Source organism: Dipodomys ordii, unplaced genomic scaffold, assembly GCF_000151885.1.
Source record: "Dipodomys ordii isolate 6190 unplaced genomic scaffold, Dord_2.0 Scaffold132, whole genome shotgun sequence".
NCBI lineage: Eukaryota > Metazoa > Chordata > Mammalia > Rodentia > Heteromyidae > Dipodomys > Dipodomys ordii.
Window position 1 is genome coordinate 1,318,590 of NW_012267348.1, and position 26,144 is coordinate 1,344,733.

A 26,144-nucleotide genomic window follows, 5' to 3' on the forward strand; every position below is an offset into this window, starting at 1 on the left:
GCCAGTGTGCTTAGACTCCTCTGCACCCAAGATACCCCCTCCTACCTAGCCATTATCCATGTGAAATCTCATCCCCTGTGAACACACCTTTTGCAGGGCTCAAACTTTACTTAAACCTTGACAAGAACAAGACCAAGCATTTTCCATTCCAGAGAGGGGGAAAAATGTCTTGTTAATGTTCAGTGAGGTCTTCCTGATTTATATGTCATTATAGGACCGTAAAATTCCAGGAACAGAGTGGGCTGAATTATAAATGTTTCCACAGTCATTGTTTAGGCTTTGTGGTTTCTTTTTAAGATTTTTTTTAATCCTATTTCTGAAAACTATTTGATCCACTCTTAAACTAGTAGCTCCTGACAAAGTTGCACATGACAGCTATTTAAGAAATAACTTAAGACACACACAAGGCACATACAATGCATGGACATGCAAAATGCACAGTACAATTGATACAGGCTTTCAATGTCTAAAGAACTCAGATAGTACTTACAATAGCATGTGAGATTTGAAATTTCATGCTTTATTTCAGAACCTCTGGGTAATTACCTCAGTCCTCTACATTGCTAATTTAGGAAATTGCACAGTTCAAAGGAATTACATTAATTGTTACATTTTTGTTTAAAGGGATCTTAAAATGGGCCAAACATAAAGTTGGATACTTTTTGTATAGTAGAAAATTTATTTTGAGTATTTGTTTATTTTTATTTATACAATTCTTATTTATTCCACCTATAAACATTTTCTTTTATAGTGTTTTAAATGGGAATGTATAAGATTTCAAGACATAACATTATTTATTCCCAAGTATGTTGTTTTCAGTTAATGTGCCTATCATCATTAGTTTCTATTATTTAAAGTGCATTTTAAATTTTATAATAGGTTGTAGTTGCATAATCACCCTTATTTTAGCAAGACTTATTTTTCCCCAAACATAAAATATTGTGAAAATTGGTACTTCTTTTGATAATTGAGATCAAATATATTATATAAAATAGAAGACTCCCATTTTCTGCTGCCAAGACATGAAAGGAATGTTAAGGTGCTATCTAGAGGACACCCAGCCAGCAAAATGCTGCAATTGAGAATATTTTACAGTACATAAACTTAGTAAATACTGCTAAAAATCCAGAAAGAGCAGGGATGAAAAAATCCACCAATTTATGGCTTAACTTTTTGCTTTTACTTTGTGGTCATGGGTAATCATTTGATTATTTGAAGGAAAGAATTTTTTTAAATTAAAACTGCTAGGACCTATTTCAAAGAAACAGTGTTATATAATATTGAAACGGAATGTTCCCCCTCTTGTATCACAGCAGGTTTCTGGAGTTATGGTCATGTTTTTCTTTTCTAGATATCTGGAATGAAGAACTAGTATTTGACTAAAAATAATCTGTGACTTTACAAGATTAAGTACAAATAAACTTGAGATTTGTGATTTTGATAGGGATAAACTCCCAACTTGTTTTAAAATTTATTTATTTATTTTTATTTATTTTTTTTGGGGGGGTATCCGGTCATGGGGCCTGAACTCTGGGCTTGGGTGCTGTCCCTCAGCTCTTTAGCTCAAGGCTAGTGCTCTACCACTTGAGCCACAGCGCCACTTCCAGCTTTTTTTCTTTTAGCTTATGTGGTGCTGAGGAATCAAACCCAGGGCCTGGCATGCAAGGCAAGCGCTCTACCACTGAGCCACCTTCCCAGCCCCTTAAAATTTATTTTTTATTGAGTTGTATTCATTGTACAATATTCATGTGTACACCCAACATGTACAGATCAAATTCAACGCCCTAATTCAGACCCCCAAACCTTCAGTCTAAACCTTCAACTTTATGTTTCCTCAATTTTCTGTTTTTCTAAAATATGCTTAAAGTTTTTCAAGAAATATTTAAGACAGAACAGATACTTGGATATTCTTTAAGTTGGCCTATTTAATCAGCAAGTTAAATCTCTCCTTTATCTTCGTTTTATTTCTTTACTTTGATTTAGACACAGTATTAATTTTATATTTTGCTTGGCTTCTTGTTATATTTTCTTCTATTAAGATAACTGCCAGGCATTGTAATATATATTACACATCCTCAGTCATTGCCAGTCTTTGAGAAGTTTCCTTATATATGCAAATATAAAAGAATTACAGTGGAAGAACCACCCCCACCCCAACTTAACATAGGTTTTTCTTTAATGTTTTTTTCCAGATGTCTGTTTTTCTAGAAGATGCTTAATTGTCTCAAAACATATTTTGAGATAAAGCCATATACCTGATTATTGATATTTCTTTGGTTTTAATGAGCAGTTGAACGTTCCAGAAAGATAATCTTGACCATATTCCTGATCGATAAATTGTGGAAAGAAAAGACCTTCATTAATTTGCATCTTAAGGTTAGAGTCCTGACTAACAAAAATGTAGTGATATACTTAATTACCTCAGAAGAAATAGAATGGGGAAGCATTTCTCATATGAGGGAGATAATTTGAACTCAACAGAACAGATACTTAAGAGGAAATAATTGCTACCCATTTCTACTTAAATCTTGAATATATCAGAATCTTGAATACATTAGGTAGGAATTTATTGTGATAATAATTTATTGAAATATTTTTTCCACAATAGAGGATATGTTGGACTAAATCTATTCCCTGGTTTGCTCCTCATCAGAGGCTGATAGTCTAGATAAAAACTGTTATAATTTGAGAAGGAAAGGGTATTACATAAATATAAATAAAATATTTCCTTTCTTCCATTATTTGACATTAGAAATTTAAAGGAAGCATTGGATCCATTTATTTATTCAGTCACTTATTTACTTATTTAATCCATTTATAACATAGTATCACTAGTAGGTCTGTAAATCTCATAATAGTACATTTATACTATAATGGTTATAAAGCTCATTGTCTGCAAAGTTGTAATTCACTCTAGGTAGAAGATCTTATTCATATCCTTGAAAGTTTGTAAAAACCTTTATCTCAAGGACTTATGATGGGTTGGGGCTCAGAATCCTTCCCAATCTTCCAAAAAAGCCACTGTTACTCTGGAATCTTTATGTGATCCTGTCTCAAAGTTTTATTGATGTAAACAATTTAATATTGTTATCTAGTTGTGCCTTTATATAAAAGCCCTTCCTCAAATTTGGCATTAATATTTAAAATAGTTTGACATAAATTATTCCCTAGAATCAGTAGGTGGTAATATGGAACTAGAGATAGACATATTTTAACTCATAGGTTGCCTATTTTAACTCACAGTATATCTTCATTAAAAAATATTTGGAATATTATCTAACAGGTACAGCCATCTGTAAACTTGACAGTGGTCTTTATTTTAATAATATGACCTCACTTCAAGGTTACTTGAGTTCATCATTTATGTTGTCTAGATCTGTCATTTTTTTCCTAGATTCTCCTTATATCCAAATAGCCCATGAATCTTTAATCATACTCAAACATTCTCACCTATTGAGTTGAAAAGACTATGAACCACTTAATTTTACCCAATGTAAAAAAACTGGTCTTGGGTTTTCATCTTCAAGGATATAAAATAAGGAATGTGCTCACATGCCTACTGGTAACAGACTGTAAAGATTTTATGAGGTACCTTTAAAAATATGTAGCATCATTGATAAAAATTAATAAAGCTCTTAACTTAGCTGCATAACAAGCCTTATTTCTGGGATACATATTGCAAAATTATAACTAGTAAGAAGCACAAATGAATAATTTTTCCCACTTGTTGACTTGCTCTGAAGTTTTCATTGTTCCTAAAAAGGCTTCATCATTTCCTATGGACATAAGACACAGGGTTCAATTTAGAAGGAAGGTCTCACAGCTACTACTGCTATACTCATTTTCTAAAAACAATGATGATAATCACAAGAATTAAAAACAACCAACATAAAATACAGAAGTGAACTGCTCTTTATGAACCTTTAAAAATCATCATTGGGAAAGAAATTTCAACTTTATCACAGTTTGTTTGTTTTGAATGTTTCTATCTATCATTACTCAATGCATTATTTTTATATACTAATGTCATTGATTAGACAATTTGAGGAGTATCATCAGATGATATTTAGATGCTGTAGAATAATGGTAGTATTAGTAGAAAATGGAAGAGGGGTTAACATGAAGATTATTCTTTTTAGCTATTAAAACCTATATTTTAATACTCTCCTGTCACAAAAGAATTGAGTTGTTTGTTATTATCTCAAATAGAAGTAGATATGTGGAGTAGGTACTGTCCTGTCTTTTAAAATAGCAAATCTGCTCTACATTTTAAAGTAAAGACTAAGCTATTTCAGTATCTAATGCTTAAAAATTATCAGATTAGTAAACTCCCCAAATCATAGTAGCTCAGATATTTCTTTCAGATTATTTAAATTATACTAAAAAGGTCAATAATTTATTAGAACAACACCCAGAGTTTATACTTAATAAAAATTAAAGGTTCTCTGTGTTAGAAGAACAACCTGGTACAGGATTAGGTAAGAGAAAGTAAACCAACTCCTGATAGTATTTTTAAATGGATCTATTTTTCCAAGTTCTTTTGCATAGTTGTCTTTATTTCTTAAGTGAGGAAATTTTAAAGAACATGAAAGCAAATTATCCCCCTTTCATCCTCATGCTTCAATAATATGTTACATGCAAAATATTTTCAAATGATTTTGCCATAAGAAACTTATTTTATTTTTTACTAATTTTTGAATTTTTTCTACTAAATCATTGCAAAGACTGTGAACCTTCTAACAGTAGTATTAGTCTGAACTTTTCTAACCATGCATGATTCACTGGACCCCACAGTAGCTGGAGCTTGCTTGCCTTGGTTTTTCCCTGAAATTACAAAGCAAAAGTGTGTAAAAGCACATTGAACATCTGCTCTACATAACAGGACAGCAGAACAACTTCAAGTCCTAATAAATTGTTAACCTTTTCCTGTTGCACCTGCGAATTTTGGAGATACATACATTTGACTTCTCAGAACTTTTTCTGTTGAATGTGCACTGTTGTTAAACTACTTGTTTTTTCCCTGCTTGCTCTTTGAAGAAGTCAATTAGGAATAATGGGAAACAAGGGGTAGGCAAAACATTGCAGTGCAGTGTTCTTTCCACCTGTCTGGGAATATTTCAGCCAAAGTTTACTCTGAGGTATAGAAGACTGTAACACATTCATACACAGAAACCACAAAGACTTTGGCTGCAAATTATTCTCCAGTGTTGTTGCTTACCGTTGCTTGTGTCTGTTCTCGTGTGTAAAGCTGCCATCTATCTATGCATGTGTTTGCAGATTCTTGTCTATGTGCTTGTTCATGAATTAGCTCATCCTCCTCATGGTTTAAAGATTAAACATATCCAAGAAAACAAGAATTTATGGGTATGACTGTTGGCCAGAAAGCCATTCGTTACTTAGGAGCCTTCCTTTTTAATTCTATCTGCTGCTGAAAGTTCTAAAAGATTAAGTACTCAACAGTCAGTCAGCCAGCTGCTTACATGTTACCTGGCTGCAAATACACCATGACAGAACTTGGAAAACAGTTTTAATATTATGTAGTTTCAGTTCTTTGCACTGGAAATGGAAGGATTTGATCTGTTCAGGCCTTCATTGTAAGGAGTTGTCCTGTCTTAATACTCACTGCTTGCCAAATGTGCAAGAAGAAAGATTTTGTGAACTAACCTCCCTTCCCATTAGTCCCCCTGCTATTGATAGAAAGAAAAGCCAAAAGTAACAATATTTTATGGAAGAAAACAATAATAAAAGGAGCTTACCACAAGAAATTGTAATATATACTTTCAAGTCCATTTTCTAAAGTAGTGAAAATGTATGATTTTTTTCTCAATTTTGCCTTCTTACTGACAGAACACCCATAATTTTTGTTGGTTATTTCTCTCCAAAGTTTATTTCTGGGCCATTGGTGACTGCACTAACTATTGTTCTAAATCATTGTCTTAACTGAATTCTTTAAAAATGTAATGTTGAAGGCTCATAATATTGAAGATGACTCCAGAATGAACCCTGAGTTTGCAGACCGACTAAAACAGCTTGATAAAGAAGCATCTTACTACCGTGATGAGTGTGGCAAGGCTCAGGCAGAAGTAGACCGGTTACTGGAGATCCTCAAGGAGGTGGAGAATGAAAAGAATGACAAGGACAAAAAGATCGCGGAACTTGAGAGGTAGGTTTTTCAGTGATGTGAATTGTCAGTGGTGAGTGAACCATGATGATTTGGTTGCACATTTCAAGTTGCTTAGATTTGGGATTCACAGTTGCACATTCATACTACAAGTTGGAAACAGGTTACGTATGAAAAATATAGCCTGGTAAGGAATGCTGTTACATGTTTGTGGGACACTAGGAAGTTAATGGGCTTATGCATTGAAGTATTATGTACTTCTTCAGTGTTTATGACATTGTGGCTGAGTTTCTTGAGTGAGGTAGTTCTTGTGCAAACTAAGTATGCAAAGAAATGGCTCTCTGACTACCTGGAACCTCAGTTAGAGATGAACTTTTGTGGCTTAGGCTTGTCATAAGCAAAATAGTATGGGAGAATATAGTTGGGGGTTCTTTAAGCTAAGGAAAGAGGGAGAAAATTCTTATCTTTTGGAGTCTTTTGGCTCACCATAATCAGTTTCTCCTTGGGATTTATTGTTTATGATGATCATATAGCGCTTGGAAAACAAATGGAAATAAAAATGCTTGAATAGGGCCTACATGATAGCTAATTCTGTCTAAAACAAGGAGGGTTGTATTAATGTTCCAGGGTATTTAGATTTTCAAATAAACCCTGCTCATATTAATATTCATGTATATCACAGTCTCTAAAAATAAGCTTACTATCAATGCTTTTGCCTATACTTCATATAAATGAAAATTTTCTGAATAATCTTACGTAACTTTGTAACCTCTGAGGATTTCTCATTGGTTCAGCAATAAGGTAGAATTTGTCTGTCCTAGATTCAGTCCATATGGGAAACATCAGCAAATTCTGAATAAATCAGAGAGTGTTTGCCAGGTCTGATTTGAGATACTGCGAGGCAAGATAAATGCAGAATAATTCTTGGTCTTACAGAAAGATAATAGAGTTTCGTGAAAGAAAGATTTGGGTTCAGATTTTAAATCTGCTTTATGCTAGCTCTGTGAGTTTTGTATACACCTTCACTTCTAGCTTTTTGATGATAATTAGAGATAAGAAACTCACAGACTTTTCTGCCTGGGTGGGCTTTGAACAACAGTTCTCAGATCTCAGCCTCCTAAGCAGCTAGAGTTACATATGTTAGGGACGGGTGCTTAGATCATTTTAATTTTAAAATTTGAGAATGTTCTGCCAGTTCTAAAAGGGCTGGGATAGCGTTGGTTTTAAATATAGCTGTATATTGGGCTGGCATGTAGCTCAGTGGCAAAGCGCTTGCCTAGCAAGTGCAACATCCTGGGTTCCATCTTCAGTACCAAAAAAGAAAAGACAAAAAAATATAGTTAAAAAAACCCAAACTAATAAATATAGCTATATATACGGCTTTGTTTGAATTACATTAAGACCACAATATTTTGTTTTGTAAAAAGCTAACATGGGATCACAGGGAAGATATGACCACGTCTTTTTTATTGGTTAGAAAATTGACCTTGAACAGTTGAAGGGCTTTCTACAGATTGATCCTATGGTCAGACAAACGAAAAACTATAATGTGAATTTGTCGACTCCTACTCTGCTCTGAGAAACAGGGCGTCCTATGACAGATATTCTAGATAATAATACCAGTAATATTAATTATAACCAATTACTTATATAATTAATATACTATAATTATGATCACAGTAATAAATACTGTGTGCCAGATACTTTGTTAAGCACCTGCTCTGCAAAAATGAATACAATTTAATCTTCTACCCAACATAGAAATTGTCAGATTCTCATTTTATATAGGAATTATATGAATATCTGTAGCTTTTTTAAGTTTCTAGAGCTCATAAGAAACAAAGATGGACTTTAAACCTAGGACTGACAGAGAATCTATTGACAACAATCCCTTTGGCCAAAGGACCAGTAACAATGGATAATCATGCAGCCAGTTGAGAGTGGTCCTTGAGCAGGCCCGGCAACCTGGCCACATGAGATGGGCTTCTTTATTAGCTTTCATGAGGGAAAGTGATTACTCCATGTTTAGCAGGCATTTTTTCTGCACTAAAAGAGCTCACCAAAACTGTAATTGAAAATCAGGATCAACTACTATAAACATTTACATATGAATAGCTTAATTATCTACTTGGACAAACAAGTCTTAGCTGGGCGCTGTTGCCATTAAATCATCAAGAATATTCACAGTTTTATTTCTTCAATATGGAATGCATTAAAGCAGCAGTGATTTTACAGGCATTTATCTTTATGTACTTTCTGCACATTTTCTTTATCTCTACGTTTGCCTCTCCTTAAAGCTGATGCCTCCCGGCACTGTAATTCATAAAATGTGTGCTGAGATTTGACTCGCTCCCAGGTCTCTGCCTGCCTGTTTCTTGGGTCCAGCAGCAGAATGTAGTCTGGGAAATGTCTGAGTCCTGGGCCTTGGGAAGTGGGGGTGGAGTTCCAGAGGGGCAGTATCTTGGGAAAAGGAGGGCTTGGCCTTGGCCTAAAGCACTGTCTACTGGGCTACCTGTGTATTCTGACCAAAACATCTTCCTCCAGCTCCCAGGCAGCCTCTTTCACATTGGGAAGTATCTCCATTTGTTGACTTAAACTATACAATTCATACCTCATCATGTTGAAGATTTCTTAGCATTATGACATATATCTCCATTTTGGAGTCACAGAGAGTGCTTGCAATTAAGTTTGTGCTTTTCAAAACCAAAATATTGAACTTGAAATGAATTTGTGGTCTCTGGCTTGTAATGTGACCTACCAGAGTGAAAATGCCTCTTTTGAAGCGGCTTTTATTCAAAAATATGCCAGAACGTCAGGCTTACACAACAGGTCAAGTTAGAAATAACTTGGATGCCCCAAACACTGGCCTGCTTCTCTCTCAGAAGGCAATTTGTGTTTGCTTTTTGTCCTATTCGTCCTTACCCTTAAAAAATTCTTTCCTCAATGGATATATTCCAAATAGTATGTGGCTGGCATTCCAAAGGGGATGATTTTTTTTTAAATCAGCTATTAGAGAGTTTGCTTTTTAAGCTAGAGTAGTTTGCTCTAGAGTAGTTATCATGCACACGCTTGCCCAGGAACTATTGCATATGATGCTTAAGGCCCAGCTGACAGCATCTGCCTAGAATTATAGGCTGCTATGGAAGAATTGGCCACACAGATGGTGGTGGGTCTTGAGTGTGTCCCGGAGAGTTGATCAAAATCAGCCTGAAGTCTTTATTCTATCACTGATGCCACAAAGAGCTAACTAAACCTTTGAGACAGTAAACTATGTGGCACCTCGGGGTTGGTGCCCATTTCAGAAGTAACCTTTTGGTGGTTAGGGAAAGAGAGAGTTAATTAGAGTGTCAAGCAAGACTTGCTGGTACTGGATATTCTGCATCACACCCATGGAAAGGACTCAATCAGGTGACCTTTTGAATAATTATCTTGATTTTGTTGGAGTTTTGCTGATTTTTTTTTTTTTTTGCTGGTCATGGGGCCTGCACTCTGGGCCTGGGCACTGTCCCTCAGCTCTTCAGCTCAAGGCTAGTGCTCTACCACTTGAGCCACAGCACCACTTCCAGCTTTTTCTGCTTATGTGGTGCTGAGGAATTGAACCTAGGGCTTCATGCATGCACTATTTAATTATCTGAACCAAATATTAATGCTACCAAACACTGAGCATTAAAAATTGATTTTAGGTGCTTAACAGAACCTGTCTAAGGTTGAAACAAAAATTATTTCTTTCCTTCTGATTTGCTTACCAATGTGCTGACATAATTTCCTTAATGCCTTTCAGAACTCTATTTTAAAAGTAACTTAGGCTTTGTTATTATTTCTAAAATATGATAATATGTGCTAGAAGTTTCACTGCATAGAAGATAGTTGATAGAAATTTTGTTTTGTTTCGATATATACTCCTCTCTGAGTAATTTCCACTTATGTTTACAAATGTATTTGGAAAAAGCTTCTTTAAAATGAGTGGCTGATATGCCACTACATTTTCTGAAAGGTCAGTGATCTCATGGATGTCTTTGATGAAACCTGAAAACCTTTGGAAAGGCAATTACACCTTAAATGTGTGCTTGCAACTTGATTTTTTTTCAAGTTCCTAAAGCTTGGTCCCAGCATGCAACCTAAATACCTCTGATCTAAGGGGCTTTGACAGAGACCCTGGGGCCTCCATGATGACCAGGACCTGACTTGATTCTCATTTTTATTAGTTATACATTTATGATCACAAAATGCTCTTCAGGAAGTTAACAGTATAAAGGATTATCCAGACAGCACTGTTAACATGTTTTTAATCTTGAATTGCCTTCATTTCTAGTTTTCTTTTAAAAAATTATTTTAGTCAACATTATTTTCATTTGAAATTACCTAACTTAGGCTTTATGCTAAAGGTTTATTTTTTGGCATTCCTTCCTCTGGGACATGCTTAAAAGGACTTCTTCATGGTGTGATGCTGTGCGGTCCCAATGACCAATGAGCTTCTGAGGTATTGGTATCTGCATTGCTTTTCCAATGGGTATTTTAGAACTTAAAATGAATGTGTACCTTGTGCCACTGTGGTGACCTGGAAGATAACCAGGATTTTTTATTTTTGCTTGTCACTGGAGACTACTGTTTTTACTTATTAAAAGAGCATGCTAGAACTACTTGTGCAAATCAGTTAACAAGCATCTGGACATTCTCAGTGATGAAGTTGGAAACTCATCACAATTGAAAAGAATTTTTGTCTATTTAGGACTACTCTTTACCTGCTTGGGAGGCTGAGAGGCAAGTGGCACCCTACCCCTGGGGTCTTTGATCACTGATAGGTACAGCTCTGGAAGTGTCTAAGATGGAAATCTTTGAACCAAAAGCCAAATCTCAGCTCCTTTTCATTTTCATGGATGGATAAAGGAACAATATCTCATGGGATATAACAATCCAACTTACTGTTTCAAATAAAAATCTTTGTGACATCAATGCTTACTGCCAGGTCTAATACCTCAGTAATTTCCATCTGAGTTTATTAAATAATAAAACTTTATATGCACACAGATAGGGACTTTCTCTATAAATATTACTTTGGAAAAGGGCAACTGTTGCCCTTGGACTGCTCCTATCTCTGGTTCACATCAGTGCTTGCTGTGATTGCATGAGAGCAGATACAGGTTTCCTTGTGTATGATATTTAATGTAACAGCTTACAGAGGGTGCCCAGGACATTTTTTTTTGGGGGGGTGGGTAATATCAGATAAAAGTTGCTTTATTGTGCTTCATTTGGTTATAAAACCTGCTAAAACAACATCTGTTAGCTGTATGTTTAAAACTAATGCATTTCCTTCCTTTTATTCTCTTTTGCTATCCCTTTTCCTTTCTGCTTATCCTCCAAATTGCTGCTTTCACCCCTGCTCCAATCAGCTTGACTCTCAGGTCAGTACTTTCAGTTTTTCTTCTAATGCCTCTTCCGCCTAAGCTCAATTTATTGCCTGCACTTGTTTAACAACACATTTCTGAAATGGTTTTCCTCTGGCCACCATTTTTTTTCTCCTCCATTTCATTCCATGCACAAGAAAAGTTTATTTTATGAGAAGCCTTGTATAGGTGGGAAAACGCAAAGAAGACGAAGGAAATAAATCATTGTAGGATTATTTGATAAATTCTATTGCTGGGTGATAAAATCAAAGAAATCATCACAACCAATCCCAGCATTTCTGCTGAGCGGCTCAGAGAATTGACTGCATGTTGATACAATGTGGAGCTGTGGAAAAAAAACACACACAAGATGCTAAATTTAACCTAGCAGAACAAAAGATCTCCCTGTGACACTGCAACTTAAAAGCTAAATTTAATGGAGCAAACCATTCAGACTTTTCTCTTAATAAATCACTGTGCTTTTGAAAGATTTATAATACTTTTTTAAAGTCACTTTTGGAAAATTATCAGTGTGTTAGTAACATATTGTACACATATGTTATTTCCTGTCATTGTTTTGGTTTTTACTTTTTAGTTTCATTTTTTGTTAGCCAGACACATACTTTCATTACCTAGGGTATAGCATATGGGACTAAGTATAAAACTAGATTTCATGGTTGAAGTGTGCACCCTAATTTTAAGAAGAGAAATGGACATTTTGTTTGAAAATCCATCCTAGAACTGATTCTTCTAATATAGGAACTCAAAATCAGTCATTTCCTTTTCCTTGAGTCCAGCAAGACAGCTCTTCCAACAATATATAATAATAGATAGTGATTTTTTATTGTTCAAATAGGTAATTTACTGAAAATGCTAAATTCATAGTTAATATTAGTTATTGAGCTAAGACAAGAGATAAACCAAATTATTTACAATTATTTACTCCTTTTTGCGCAGTCCTGTCCCCCATGCCACCAGCACAGTGCATTTACTCCAGCAGCAACTAATTTCACAGCCAGGCCTCCTGTTCATATACCAATTTTGTCTCACCACTGGCTGCAAGCCAACCAAAGGAAGTCTCATTCTCAAAAGTTTCTCTCTCACCAGAAATCTACAGACTGCAAATGGACCAAATCAGGATGCCTCTGTGCAGAAATGTAGACTTCATAATGGGAGGTGGGCAGGAGGCTTGGCCACAAGGCATTCAAACCTGTCCTCCAAGGTTTGGATCCACTCACTAATGAAGCTTTAAGCTTTTCTCCCTGGCTGTCTTTTTGTTTTCTTTTTCCTTTTTCCTTTCTTTTGCTTCCCCTAATCTATATGGTTGCCTTTCCTACCAGGAATCCCTTTGGCTTGAGAACTTCAGCCTTCTGCTTACTTGTCCAGTTTTTTACCCTATTTGTATATACCAGTAAGTGTCAATTGTCCTTAGTTTTTGCCTCATTCATGGTGAATGAACATGAGCTCTGTATTTCCAAAAGACAGGGTGAAATGTTATGGCCAGTAAAGCTTTGAGGTAGCTAGTGGTCCTCTGGATAAAAGTTAGGGTATGTTGATGTACTTGTAAGATGTACTTGCCAGTTGGACAAACTGGCAAGGGTTAAATCAAAGTTCAGATAATTCTACTATCATTTAACTTATTGCGTCTGATGAATGTGATGGAGAAATTGAGGAATCATTGTGAACAATCTCTGGTTGTGTCTTTAGTGTAGGAGGAACTGGGTAGCCCTACCCTCACGGAGACAAACGGTCTGTAGAATGTTGGAAGCTTTCTTGAGCTGTGACAGATTTCCAGAGTTAACAATGCTTTTGTCTTTTTATCCCCAACTACTTCCAGGTTTACTAGTTAAAATATAATGAAATGTAACAATTGAATGAGAATCATTAGCAGCCTTTGTATGGTTATGTATGTATATGTGTGTGAGTAATCATATATATATATATGTTTATAGTAACTGGGTATATATACACAAACCATGGATTTTAGAAAAATCACGTCTAATCTTTCTTATCCTAGAAGTTTGTGGTCTTCCCTGCCTATTCCTAACTCCCAGTCTGAAGTTTGACAACTTCACTAACTCCGGGCTTTTCTATGAGCTCTGTACTGCATGAGAATATCTCTCCTCCAGCTGCCTTTTTTAGATGACCTCATTTCCTTTTCAGCCACTATGTAGATTCTTTTGCTTAAATTCAGGTGGAGAGGTATTAAAGATTAGGTTTGGCAAAATGTGGATGTCAAATTTTAAACCTGCTCAAGTCTTTACTCCAGTAAACTCCTTTTCTATCAAAAATCTCCTTTCCCACAAAGCAGCAGGAAGCTGGAGAAGTTTAAAGTGATCCCTGAATTGTACTGAGGAAGAGGGTTTATATGAAATTTGCTCATTTTTGGCATGTGACTTATGACAGATAAGGTTATCTCAATAAACACATGCAGCAGTTGACTAAAAAAAAAAAGAGAAATATGTTTTTGGATTCAGTTCAAAATCCTGCCAAAGAATCAGTCAAGTAAAACCAGAAGGTGAAGTTTCTCACAGCCTCTAGCTTACTTTGAATCCCCTGTGTTAGCCACTTCTCTTTTGGGCCTTAGTTTTCTCTGTGGAGAGGAGGGAACCATCTTTGGAGTGAGTCATCTGGGATTTGCTGTGCAGGTGGGCATCACATGTCCAGTGAAGGGACTGTTAGTGATGGACCCTGTGTATCTCCTGCAAACAGGCTTCAGCTGATGACTGGTGCCCAGCAGCAGGCGTGAGCTCATTGTTACAGGCACCTCAAACACTCATACAAAAATAAACTCTTTGTGATGTTTCCTCAAAGATGCATACTGTGCTCTCAACCTCTCATTCTTCTCACAAAAGATGACTTCATTGCTTCCAGAGTCAGAGGCTTCTTGCCCAAAGACATAATGAAAAGTACCTTGCCCCTTCAGCCTGACTGTCCTGCACTTGGCTGGGGCCAACTCTTTGCACCATTTCCTCTTTGTGTTTTTTAACTTAAAAAGTTACCTTTAAGTAGTTTTACAAAGGAGTTGTGATTTAACAAAGCTGTTTTTGAATACAACATATCTTGATCAGTGTCACCCCTTTCAACATTCTCACCCATCCCTTCCAACCTGTTCCTTCCCCTACTTTTCTTATTTTTTTCTATTTATTTGTTTAATTTTACTGTCAAGGTGATGTACAGATTTATTTATTTACTTTGTACATTTTTATTATAAAAATGCTGTACAGAGGGGTTACAGTTACATGAGCAAGGTAATGAGTATATTTCCTCTTGAGCATTGTTGCCTCCTCCTTTGTTTTTCCCCTACCATCCCTTCCCTCCCACCTCCACACCTATTTACCCCCCACCCCCTCTACTCCCCCATCCCCTGTTGAAGATGTAAAGTTTGTTTTCAACATAGTGTTTTGTACATCTCCTTGTTACAATGGGTCTACCTGTATCCTTATTTAAGCATGATTATTCCCTTCCCCTCCCCAAATTAGAGAAGTGTAGATACAAGATGACGACTGCCCGATAAATAAGTGGACTAAAGACTTAAAGAGAAACTTCTCTGAAGAGGAAATAAGAATGGCCAATAGGCACATGAAGAAATGCGCAACCTCTCTAGCCATAAAAGAAATGCAAATCAAAACAACATTGAGATACCACCTCACCCCAGTTAAAATGGCAAAGATCAAGAACTCTAATAAAAACAGATGCTGGAGGGGACGTGGACAGAAAGGAACCTTACTGCATTGTTGGTGGGAGTGTAAACTTGTTCAACCACTTTGGAAAGCAATGTGGAAGTTCCTCAAAAGACTACTTTTCTTAATTTTGTAGGTTATACACTGAATTCATGATATATTCCCTGCCTTCTCCTCTTCATTTGTCTACCCCTCTCCCTGTGACCCCACCTCTTCCCACCCCTTTCAAGTATCTGATTCTTGGTGTTTATTTTGTTGAACTTTGCCTTTACCTTTTAGGAATAGGCAGGGAAGACCACAAACTTCTAGGATAAGAAAGATCAGATGTGATTTTTCTACACTATTTAAGTTGTTCCTTGAATCTACCATTTCTGTTAATACATTTGTATGCACTCGCCTACTACCTAATAAATTTACTTATACGTTTCTAAGCTAATTCTTACTTCTACATTTGAGGGAAGACATGCAACCTTTGTGTCTGTGGGCCTGACTCACTTCACTTCATTTTTTCCAGGTCTGCCCATATCTTTAGAAATGATACAGTATGATGTGAAATTCCACATTTTCCATTTTTGCTTGATCCATTTGTCCATTAAGAAGTATCTAGGTGATTCTATACTTTGGCTATGGTTAATAGTGCTACAATAAAAATGGTTGTGTTGGTAGCTTTATTGAATCCTGACTTGTAATGTTTTGGATAATTGCCCAGAAGTGTGCCACGGACCGGGTTCTCTCGACGGAGGACACCTAGGGGAGGAACCTGGAATAGGATGGGGAGATGGCAAACAGACAATTCACACACATTAGGAGTGGATGCTGAGTGCTGAGTGCGATTTAATGCAGAGGATAGCAAACTTTTATAACCGAAGTCTCCATAAGAAAGGGCAAAAGGTTACATAATCTTGCTGCAGGGCTTCATTCTTGGGCGGTCACCAGCTGGTCGCCTGAAAGGGCAAAAGGTTACACAACCTTGCTGCAGGGCTTCATTCTTGGGTGGTCACCAGCTGGTCGCCTGATAGGCACTTGTTTCCGGCTTATCTCTAAGAAATATCATGGGTTTTGATGTTTGTCACCAACTAACCATTACCTTATTTCTATAGAGGCCTTAACTGTCCCATAAGATCTTTCCTTCCAGTTCCTTCTTTAATAATAAGCACCAAGGAGACTTAGATCTAGCAAGTCTCTTAGTAAATGAGAGAGTAGTAGGAAGTTTTTTCTCCTAAGTAGTTATCTCAGTAATTGCCATACATTCTTTCTGTTCTAGTTGCCCTACAGCTTCTTGTAAATTTCTTACAAACAATTCCTTCTGCTGAAGTGACTTCGTGAAACCCCCAATACTTTTATATTTGCTTATGACTTGTCTACTAGCCTCCATAAGAGGGGTTTCAGGGTAGCACTTAACTCCGGTGAGTTAGTCATATTTTTAAGACACTCATCAGATTTTGGAGTCGTCAACACTCTTAAGAAAGAGCTTTGTATAGGGAAACGTTGACAATGAGCAAGTACAAAGAGCAGTAGAAACAGTAAAAGATTAATAGGCACTCTTATGAGGAAAAGATAGGCAGAAACACATCTTTCCCAGGGGCTTGCCAGCCTTTTCCCAGGAGTAGGCCTCTTAGAAGCCCTATTCTCCGAGGTAGACTTCGGTGAAGTCCCAAAACTTGGAGATAGGTTTCTGTAAAGCCCCATTCTCTGAGGTAGACTTTGGTGAAGTCCCAAAACTCAGAGATAGGTCTCTGAAGCCCCTATCATGGTCTGATAGATGGTTTCCCATGCTAAGCAGACTCCACTGGAGTCGGCGTGGCAAGTGGAATTTCTAGATCATAGGGTAGTTCTATGTTTAGATTGTGAGGAATCTCCGTACCATTTTCCAGAGTGGTTGCACAAGTTTACATTCCTACCAGCAGTTCATTAGGGTTCCCTTTTGGCCATACCCTTGCCAGAATCTGTTATTGTTTGTTTTCTTGATAATGCCTATTCTGTTATGAGATGAATCTCTGTTGTTTTGGCTTGTATTTTATTTATGGCTAGGTATGTATGAGCCTTTCTTCATGTATATATAGGCCATTTTTACATTTATCTTTAGGAAGGAACTGTCTTTAGCTTTGCTCAGCCCTCCTCTTTGATTGCCTAGCCACTTTTTTTTCAGTCCCCAAGGTTAGCAACTGGCCATTTCTGAATTGACTACATTGGATACCATGCCTAGCCTTAAACTGGAATTTTTAAGAAGAAAATATGAGTTATTTTCTGTCAAGGTAGATGTTTGAAAGTTCAAGAAAAAATAAGATATGACCAGAAGCTGCTGGCACACGCCTGTGTTCCTACCTATTTATGGAGTCTGAGATCTGAAATCATGCTTGGAAGCAAGCCTGGACAGATAATTCTGAGATATTCTTTTTTTCTTTTTGCTTATGTGGTGCTGAGGAATCGAACCAAGGGCCTCAGGCATGCAAGGCAAGCGCTCTAACACTAAGCCACTTTCCCAGCCCCTAAGTTTGAGATATTCTTATCTCCAACTAACCAACAGAAAGCTGGAAATGAAGATGTGGCTCAGGTGGTAGAGTACCAGCCTTGAGTGAAAGACAAGCAAGAACACAGGGCCCTAGTACTGGGGACAAAAAGAAAGAGAACGGAGAAGTGGGGAGAGAAGGAGTAAGGGAAGAAGGAAAGAAAGAAGGAAGGAGAAAAGGAGGAGGAAGGGAGGAAAGGAGAAAGGGAGGGAAGAATAGAGGAAGGAAGGAAAAAGGTACAAATAAAAGGGGGAAAGATATCCTGACTTAGGCTCATTTTCTTCTCTCCTTTCCATGATTATTATCCCTCTTTCCCTCTCTCCATCCACTTATCTTCTGCACTTCTACTTTCTCCTCCTCTTCCTGGCCTGTTCCTTATAGTCTTTCTTTGTATATCGGTCTGCACTGAGTCTCAGAAGTATGGAGGTGAAACTAAAATGACCCCTACTCTCATAGCCTAGCAGTTTAATTTGGCTAGAATTTGAATTTAACCTAGAATTTGGCTACTAAGAAAAATAATTTGTTCCATTTATACTAATAGCTGGAATAACTGGGGTGTGTGTGTGTGTGTGAGAGAGAGAGAGAGAGAGAGAGAGAGAGAGAGAGAGAGAGAGAGATTTCCCCCATTTTGCTATTGGGTTAAAGGAGGTTATCTACAGGTCAGAAAATCATTTCCGTCTTTAAACTTGTCTTATACTTATGCTGACATTTCTGGTGAAGTGTCAGAAAATTTTATGCCCAAGCAAAACTGGTAGACAACCAGAAATTGGCTGCATTTGCTTTGGGTGCATATATTTTATTGGAGATGGAAAAAAAAAGTTGTTTTCCCTGATTTACAACTCCTGAAAAAATAAAGTGAATTCTATATTTAGAAATGGTTTTGAACCTTTGAGGTGTCGCCAAGTCTCCCACTCCTCCTGAGGGCTGTGTGCTTGTACTTTCCTGACTCTGCCTTGGGTGGGACTTGCTATTGCTAATGGAGGCAGTACCAGCTTTGATTTACAGAACTAAGACTTTGTGTTCAATATTGGTTTTACATGAGCTTCTTACTTTGGTGCTGTCTCTCTAAAACAGTGAGAATGGAAGAAATACAATTGGTGTTATAGTTGAAATGTTTTCTGAGGCTTTTTGGAAATGACTAAAGCTGTTCTTAACTTGCAAATCTGTTAGAACAACAGCAGCAATATCCAGAGCAATATCCAGTTGCAATATCCAGTTGGCCTTGTAAGTCCAAGCATGTAGTAAGAGATACCAAATTAGTCGAGTTCTCCCTTCATCTTTACTGTTTGCTTCTCCTCAAAACCATTCCCCTATTCTTTTGCTCTTCTTGGCTTTTGGTTGGTAATACCATATGGATGAAAATCACCAGATAATAAATCTTTCAAGATATGTTGGACTTTTATGTAAATGTTGAGGAGAAGGAATTTTTAAAATAGTTTCTTGGTATTATTATAAATCACTTTATAGAAAAATATTTTATTTCCTTTATATGTCTTTTCTTATGAAATGTGAATTCTATCACTTCATTACCCACAATACTAGCCCAAGTTGCAGAGAAACCTAACTATCTGGTGACTAAGACCATTATTCGTGTTAGGTAAAGGTGTTTGAAATTTTCACATCGCATAAAGTCACATTATTATAAAGCTAGTGTTTCAGGGGAACCAATTTAAAAGTCAGTGGGTATTTTGTGGCTATCTCTGAAGAAAAGGCATTGTTACAGCTAACAAAAACTAGTGGCACTGTGGCTCAAGTTGTAGAGTACTAGTCTTGAGCTGAAGAGCTCAGGGACAGAGCCCAGGCCCAGAGTTCAAGACCCACAACCAACAAAAAAATAAAACAGCTGACAAAAACTTTGAAAATTTTCTTTGTGTCCAATTCTGATGGTTGTAATATCTACTATATTTTTATTTTTGCTCCAAATTCACTGAATATGATGTAGGTCAAAATAAAGAACAGTGTTTTAATGCAGTAACTTTGAAAAACAGTATAAAAATTAACCTGATAGTGCATTATTAGAGACAGAACTTTATTAGAGATAGTACTTTATTAGAGACAGAAAAAAGGCTAGTTTCTCTGCTCAGTGTTTTTTTTTATCAAGTTGATGAATTTTTTTATTGTGAAAATACTGTTCAGAGGGGTTACAATTACATGGGCAAGATAACGAGTACATTTCTTATCAAGCATTGTTGCCTCCTCCTTTGTTTTCCCTTTCCATCCCTTCCCATCCTCCCCCTGCCTGCTCAATGTTTTTAATAGTAGCATCTATAAAATCATCTTTGTAGCAAAACTTGAATTCTAGAAACTATGCAGTAGATTTGGAAATAGAAATAAATATCCCCTTGGATAGTTTCTGTGACTATGTTTCAGTCCCAAACAGCGAGACTCATTTTAATGCTAGCTTCTAGTGTTTTTTAGGTTGGAAACATTGTTAATATAAGCACTGTACTTTTTGGTATACACAGGGTTGTGGGCACAGTGATTTATGCTTTACATTAATCTTTAAGTCAATGCAAGGTGAAAAGTGTGTGATTCTCACAGTGTTTTGAAGAAATGTGCTAGTTCGTGTGAGGCCCTGCCTATAAATGTGAAGGCACAGTGACAAACACTTTAATGTGTAGTAGGGTCAGAATTTCATGTAGAGAATTGCTTTGTGAAATTTTATTTCAGGTCCTGGGAAAAATCCCTTTTGGAGATTTTTACATAAGCAAGCAGTACCTTTTTCAGGTGGGAGCATTTAGTAGCAGTTATCTCTCACTGGCTTTTGGTGTGGGTCAACTGGAATATTCCCATGGTCAGACAGATCTTGATGTGGCGTGTGAGTTGAAGGGTAAGAGAGAGAGGTTTTAAATTTAACTTTAGAACCCTCTGCTATTTAATCATATGTCAGTTTGATGGTTCCAAGGACAGCATGATATGTTGCTTACAGATAATTACTGTGGAGAGAAGGACTTGGTTATAATAATGAAGAGCTGGAGAATCTTCTGATAACCTGTCATGAATGTGCCGTGGTGAGAAACACTCACTGAGTAATTGGCAGATAGATGTCCTATCACTTTTTTGAGTGTGAGGGCTCTTGTACCACCTAAGCACTCCAAGTAAGGGCTCTTTAGGGATGCCTGAGCAGATAAAGAACGATGACTCTCAGACTTCATGTGTGTTGTTTCTCCCAGACATGTCATTACTTTGTGTTAATATTTTACTCATTGTCTATGTTGTTTGAGCTGTCATCTCATCTGTATGTAGAAATATAATTAAGTCACATTAAAAGAAACAACACCATTATTGTTATAATATTTGGGACAATGCATTCCATGCCTTTAAGTCTTTCCTGTATTTGGGAAATGGAAGCAACTCTACTGTAACTTATCCATCAGAAGCTTGGGAAAAGCTAAGGATGCATATAGGCATGGTGCATAGTCCTGGTAGATGGCAGATATGCAATAGTTGTTGACATAGTTATGCTTGTAATGAAGATTTTCATGCACAGTAACAGGTGAAAACAGAGAGTTTGTGCAAGAGAGAAGTGGGAGATGATTCTGGGAAGACAGCTTTCATTATTTCTCTAGTTGTGGAAAATGGGAAGGCTAGACTAAAAACTCCCCCACTCAGAAAGAGAAAAACAGTGAGAGATTTGTATAGCAGAAAAGTTAAAAACAATATCAACTTGCCAAATGCCTTGGGTTCTTAGGAATACAAATAAGAAAACAGAAAATTCAGCATATGCTTACTGAAAAGCAATCTTTATGTATACATGTGCAAACTAATTAATTCGCTACCTGTTTGTCTTATATAAGGTACATTTTAGACTTTTTGGAAGCTAAGTATACAGGATTCTGCTGTTGCTGTTCTGTGTTCATGTTACAGGAAAATCAGATATTGAGTTTAGATCATAGACTGGATGTCCATGTGTGCTCTTTTGTCCATTTACTTCCTATGTTCATTTTTGTATGCACGTTCATCAAGTTGTAATTTAATATCTGCTCTGGTACCAGGCTCTGGGATATAAGTAGGACTACCACCAAAAGCAGCATCCTGAGAAACTGAAGCAAATTGCTAGTATTTGTAATTTAATGTTTATGCAAATGCTGTAATGTGCTATACATTGTTATGTACTTGGGCAGTTATTTTTTCTTAATAAATTATCTTTGATATCCCATATTTGTGTATAAAAGCATTCCATCCCTTGTTCCCTCTGAGTACTATTCTGTTGTACCAGACTCCTCCTGGAAGTTTTGTTTCCTTATATAGATTGCTATCATTAATAACTGAATAGAGCTATTTTTTTTCTGTACATGAATGGGCCTGTAGGTCATATGCCTGGATAGAATATCTAGGATACTAGCCTTTTTTTTATCTTTAATTTTTTATTGTGAAAATACCATACAGAGGGGTTACAATTACATGGGCAAGGTAATGAGTACATTTCTTTTTTTTAATTTTAATTTTTATTATTTGTGAACATACTGTACAGAGGGGTTACAATTACATGGGCAAGATAATGCGTACATTTCTTATCAAGCATTGGAGCCTCCTCCTTTGTTTACCCTCCACATCCCTTCCCAGCCTCCCCCCCATCCAATCCTCCTCCTCCTCCCTCCCCCCCCCCACCAACTTTGTAAAGCTTGTTTCGACATGACAACTTGTACTTCTCATTGTTGCAACAGGTCCACCTGTATCCTTAAAAGACTAGTTTTTCCCCATCTCCTCCACAAATTATACCGACATCAAATATAGTGAAAGCAGGGGTTATACTGTGGGGGAATGAGTACATTTCTTATCAAGCATTGTTGCCTCCTTCTTTGTTTCCCCTTCCCATCCCTTCCCATTGGGCCTTGTAAGCTGCCCTCTACAGGACTAAATGTTTATTTACAGTTCTCTTAGCATTATTAAGACCATGCCAGGACACTGTACTTTTCAAACATTTTGTCTTTGTCAACCTGGGAGATAAAAATTGGCATTTAACTTCAGTCTTGCTTTGCTTTTATTTTTTCAGATAAAGACAGACATGCTTAAATATTTTTATATTTTGTCATATTACTTTATTATGTATTTATAGGGAAAATGGCCCATTTTCTTTGATTTAAATTTTAAATGCTCCTTCCTGCCAGTTTGTCACTTCTCTTTTGATTTTGCTAATGGTGGTTTTATTAGGCAGGAAATTAAATGAAAAATTATTTTATGCCAACATATGCAGTCTTTTTAAAATACCTTCTCAATTTTTTATGTCACAGGAACCCCTCTGCACTATAAGATTAGAATTGTTCTGTGGTGTCTTATTTTATTTTTATGGTTTATATCTTAGTCAGTTCCAGCTGCTATAACAAAATATCATAAGCTGGGTAGCTGGTAAATAAGAGAATTCATTTTATATGGTTCTGGAGAGTAGGAGATCCAAGGTCAACAAAGTAGTAGAATCTGTCCAGAGAAGGTCTGCTTTCTACCTCATTAATAGAATCTGTTTTCTATGTCCTCACAAGGTGAAAGGGGCAAACACACTTCCTTAGGCCCCTTTTATAATTGCAAGGCACTAACCCCATTCCTAATATCTTCCCACAAAGCCTGGCTCATAATACCATCACCTTGAGGGTGATGTATTTTTGGGAGGACACATTCTTTCAGTACTTTTATGGTTTGATTTTCTGCATTTAAGTTTTGGAACCATCTGGAATTTATCTTAGTATAAGTATGGTGTATGACTATAACTTCATTTTTTTCCTAGGTCAAGTGAAGTTTAAATGTCACTTCCTCCTTTTGGAGGTAGGCCAGTGCAGGTTGGGTTTGGTGTTATAAATTCATGTAGCTTCTTACCAGAACATGGAGCACACCCTTAAACACCTATTCAATGTCTCTCTTTCATGGAAAGTGCAACTTTTCTCTGGAAAGAACCTGCCTTATCCAACCGGTGCCTGCAAAATAGTAGGCTCTTAATAAATATTTATAGGATGAATGAAAATGTAAGTTGTAAAGAAATAAAATGGTGAGTTGATAGAAATTCTGAGTAGCTAGAGGCCAGGGAAATGTCCTGCAGAATGGAATGTGAGGTACTGTGGCAGTGGTCTAGGGAACCAAGCCAACAGATTGTTGGAGGATTGGCCAGCTCTTATTATAGGCAACCATATAACAACCCTATATCCACAGTAGCCTTGTATCCCAAATGGGCTTTTTCCTCATCTTTTCTCAGTGAGTTCCAGAAGAGAGATCATAGTTTTCTTCTGTTCTTGGGAAGCCTCGTTTCTCAGTTTTCCTTGGGTTCAGTGTGCCCCATCTGCATGCTTGAGATACCTGCCCAACTGCTATAGGATATAGAAACAGGAATTGAAATTATGGTGAGCAGGAGCTAAAAATAGAAAAAGTTTTGACCAGGCTGTGTTTTACTTTGGGAGAGCTAAATAGCCCTGCCAAGTAGGCAGATTGGAATGGATGTCTGAAACTTGGCAAAGAGTTATTACACATGGCAGAGAGGGTAGCAAATGCTGAGTGTGGTGGCTATCCAGAGGAAGGTGGGATTGGGGAAGTTTGCATGAACATGATGGTATTTCCTCTGGAATACAAATATAGAAAGGATTTTATCAGCTGGAGAAGTAGGTAAGGAGCCTGTGTGAAGAGGTGAGATGGTATAAGACAGGCTCAGAAGAAATGGTGGAGTGTGTTGCTGTAATCCTAGATTAGCCACAAGAATGGATAGAAAAGTATTGGCCAGCCCAGGAAAGCTTTGTGTGTTTACAAAGAGATTTTGAATTTGAGCTGAGGAAGAACATGATTTCAGAGTGGCTTTCAGGTGTTATTAGCTGGAGGGGCAGGGAGCAAATGATGAAGCTAGAGGAACAATGACGCTGAAACAAGGTGGTGAGTGAGAAGAAATAAATGGAACACTTGTAATGATAAGAAATGACCTTTTCTGATGATGGTACTGAGGTTTACAACTCAGTCTTGTGCTTGATAGACCAGTAACTCCATCATTTGAGCCATGCTCCTAACTTTTTTGGCTTGGGTCTACTGTGGACCCTTCTATCCTTCTACTGTGGTCTTTCTACCTAAGGTTCCTATGAGGCTATGATTAGGAATGAATCACCATGCCTGGCATAAATAAATATATTTTTAGGGCTGGGAAGGTGGCTCAGTGGTAGAGCACTTGCCTTGCGTGCGTGAGGCCCTGGGTTCGATTCCTCAGCACCACATAAGCAAAAAGAAAAAAGCCGGAAGTAACGCTGTGGCTCAAGTGGTAGAGCGCTAGCCTTGAGCTGAAGAGCTGAGGGACAGTGCCCAGGCCCAGAGTTCAGGCCCCACGACTGGACCCCCCCCAAAAAAAAATAAATATATTTTTAAACAGGACAAAAACACTAACATCAGCATAATTTTAGTTTTTTTAGATTATAGTTATAATTTATTGTTATGAAAATATAAAGAACCATAAAACACTATTGTAAGCAATTATATTCCTAGAATCATCAAACTACAAAGACTGAATTAAGAACATATATAAATGTAAACAGCAACTAGTAAGGGTATTGTAGCAGTAAGCAAAACCCTCTTCCCAAAGCAAAGTTTAGGACCAGAGTGTTTCCCAAGTGATTTTTAACAAACATATCAAGAGTAATCAATACTAACTTCTCAAACTCTTCCAAAATTTTTGGGGGAAACTCAAATACATTTTATGAAACTAACATTACCCTGATACCAAGGTAGAAAAGAATGTATCAAGAAAAAATATTATATGACAATATTATTTATGTACATCAATGAATAAAAGCCTCTCTAAAGAATACTAAAAATCTATTAAACAGAATATTATAAGGCTCATACACCATGATCAAATGGGTTTTATTCCTAGAATATAAAAGTGTTTCAAAGGATGCTAGTGAGTAAGTACAATGTTAACAGAAAACATCTTACAATCTTCTCAACAGAGAAAAAAATTGATAAAGTTCAGTATCCTTTCATGATTAAAAAGGTTTTGTTTTTGTGATTTTTGTTTTGTTTTGATTTGTTTTACATTCTCTTAGCAGTTTAGAGTCAGGTTTGCTCTTTAAAATTTCACTCTGCTACTACCTTCTTTTGACACTTTTAGAACTGAACCAAAAAATGTGTGTGAACCCAACATTTTTTTATTCCTAAATATTTTATCACTTTTATTCTATCATTAAGGGAATCAGCTTCATTTCTTTGTCACAGAGCCTATTTTTTGATTGAAATGCCACTGATTCTATATGCTGATTTTTATATACTGAACTTTACTGAGTTTATTCTAGTAATTTTGGGGGGGTGATAGTTTTTAATACTCATAATAGCATGTCTTTTGTAGATGGAGGCAACTTTATACGTGCTTTGTTATTAGGATGCATGTAACTTCTAGTCGTACTTGGAATAGGTGTAGCAAGAATGTGTTTCCTTGTCTTGTTCCTGATCATGATTGTAAAACTAGCTAAGTCAGGAGGTTGAATCT

General features: G+C 36.8%; 1 protein-coding gene across 1 annotated transcript in view; it reads left to right on the plus strand.

Moving 5' to 3' along the window:
- Erc2 (ELKS/RAB6-interacting/CAST family member 2) overlaps positions 1-26,144 on the plus strand; it is a 784,984-nt gene that overhangs the window by 478,500 nt on the left and 280,340 nt on the right. Inside the window, exons 11-12 of the mRNA XM_013030719.1 lie at positions 5,970-6,163; positions 11,512-11,523. Coding sequence (XP_012886173.1) covers positions 5,970-6,163; positions 11,512-11,523 — 206 coding nt within the window. The remainder of the gene's footprint in view (positions 1-5,969; positions 6,164-11,511; positions 11,524-26,144) is intronic.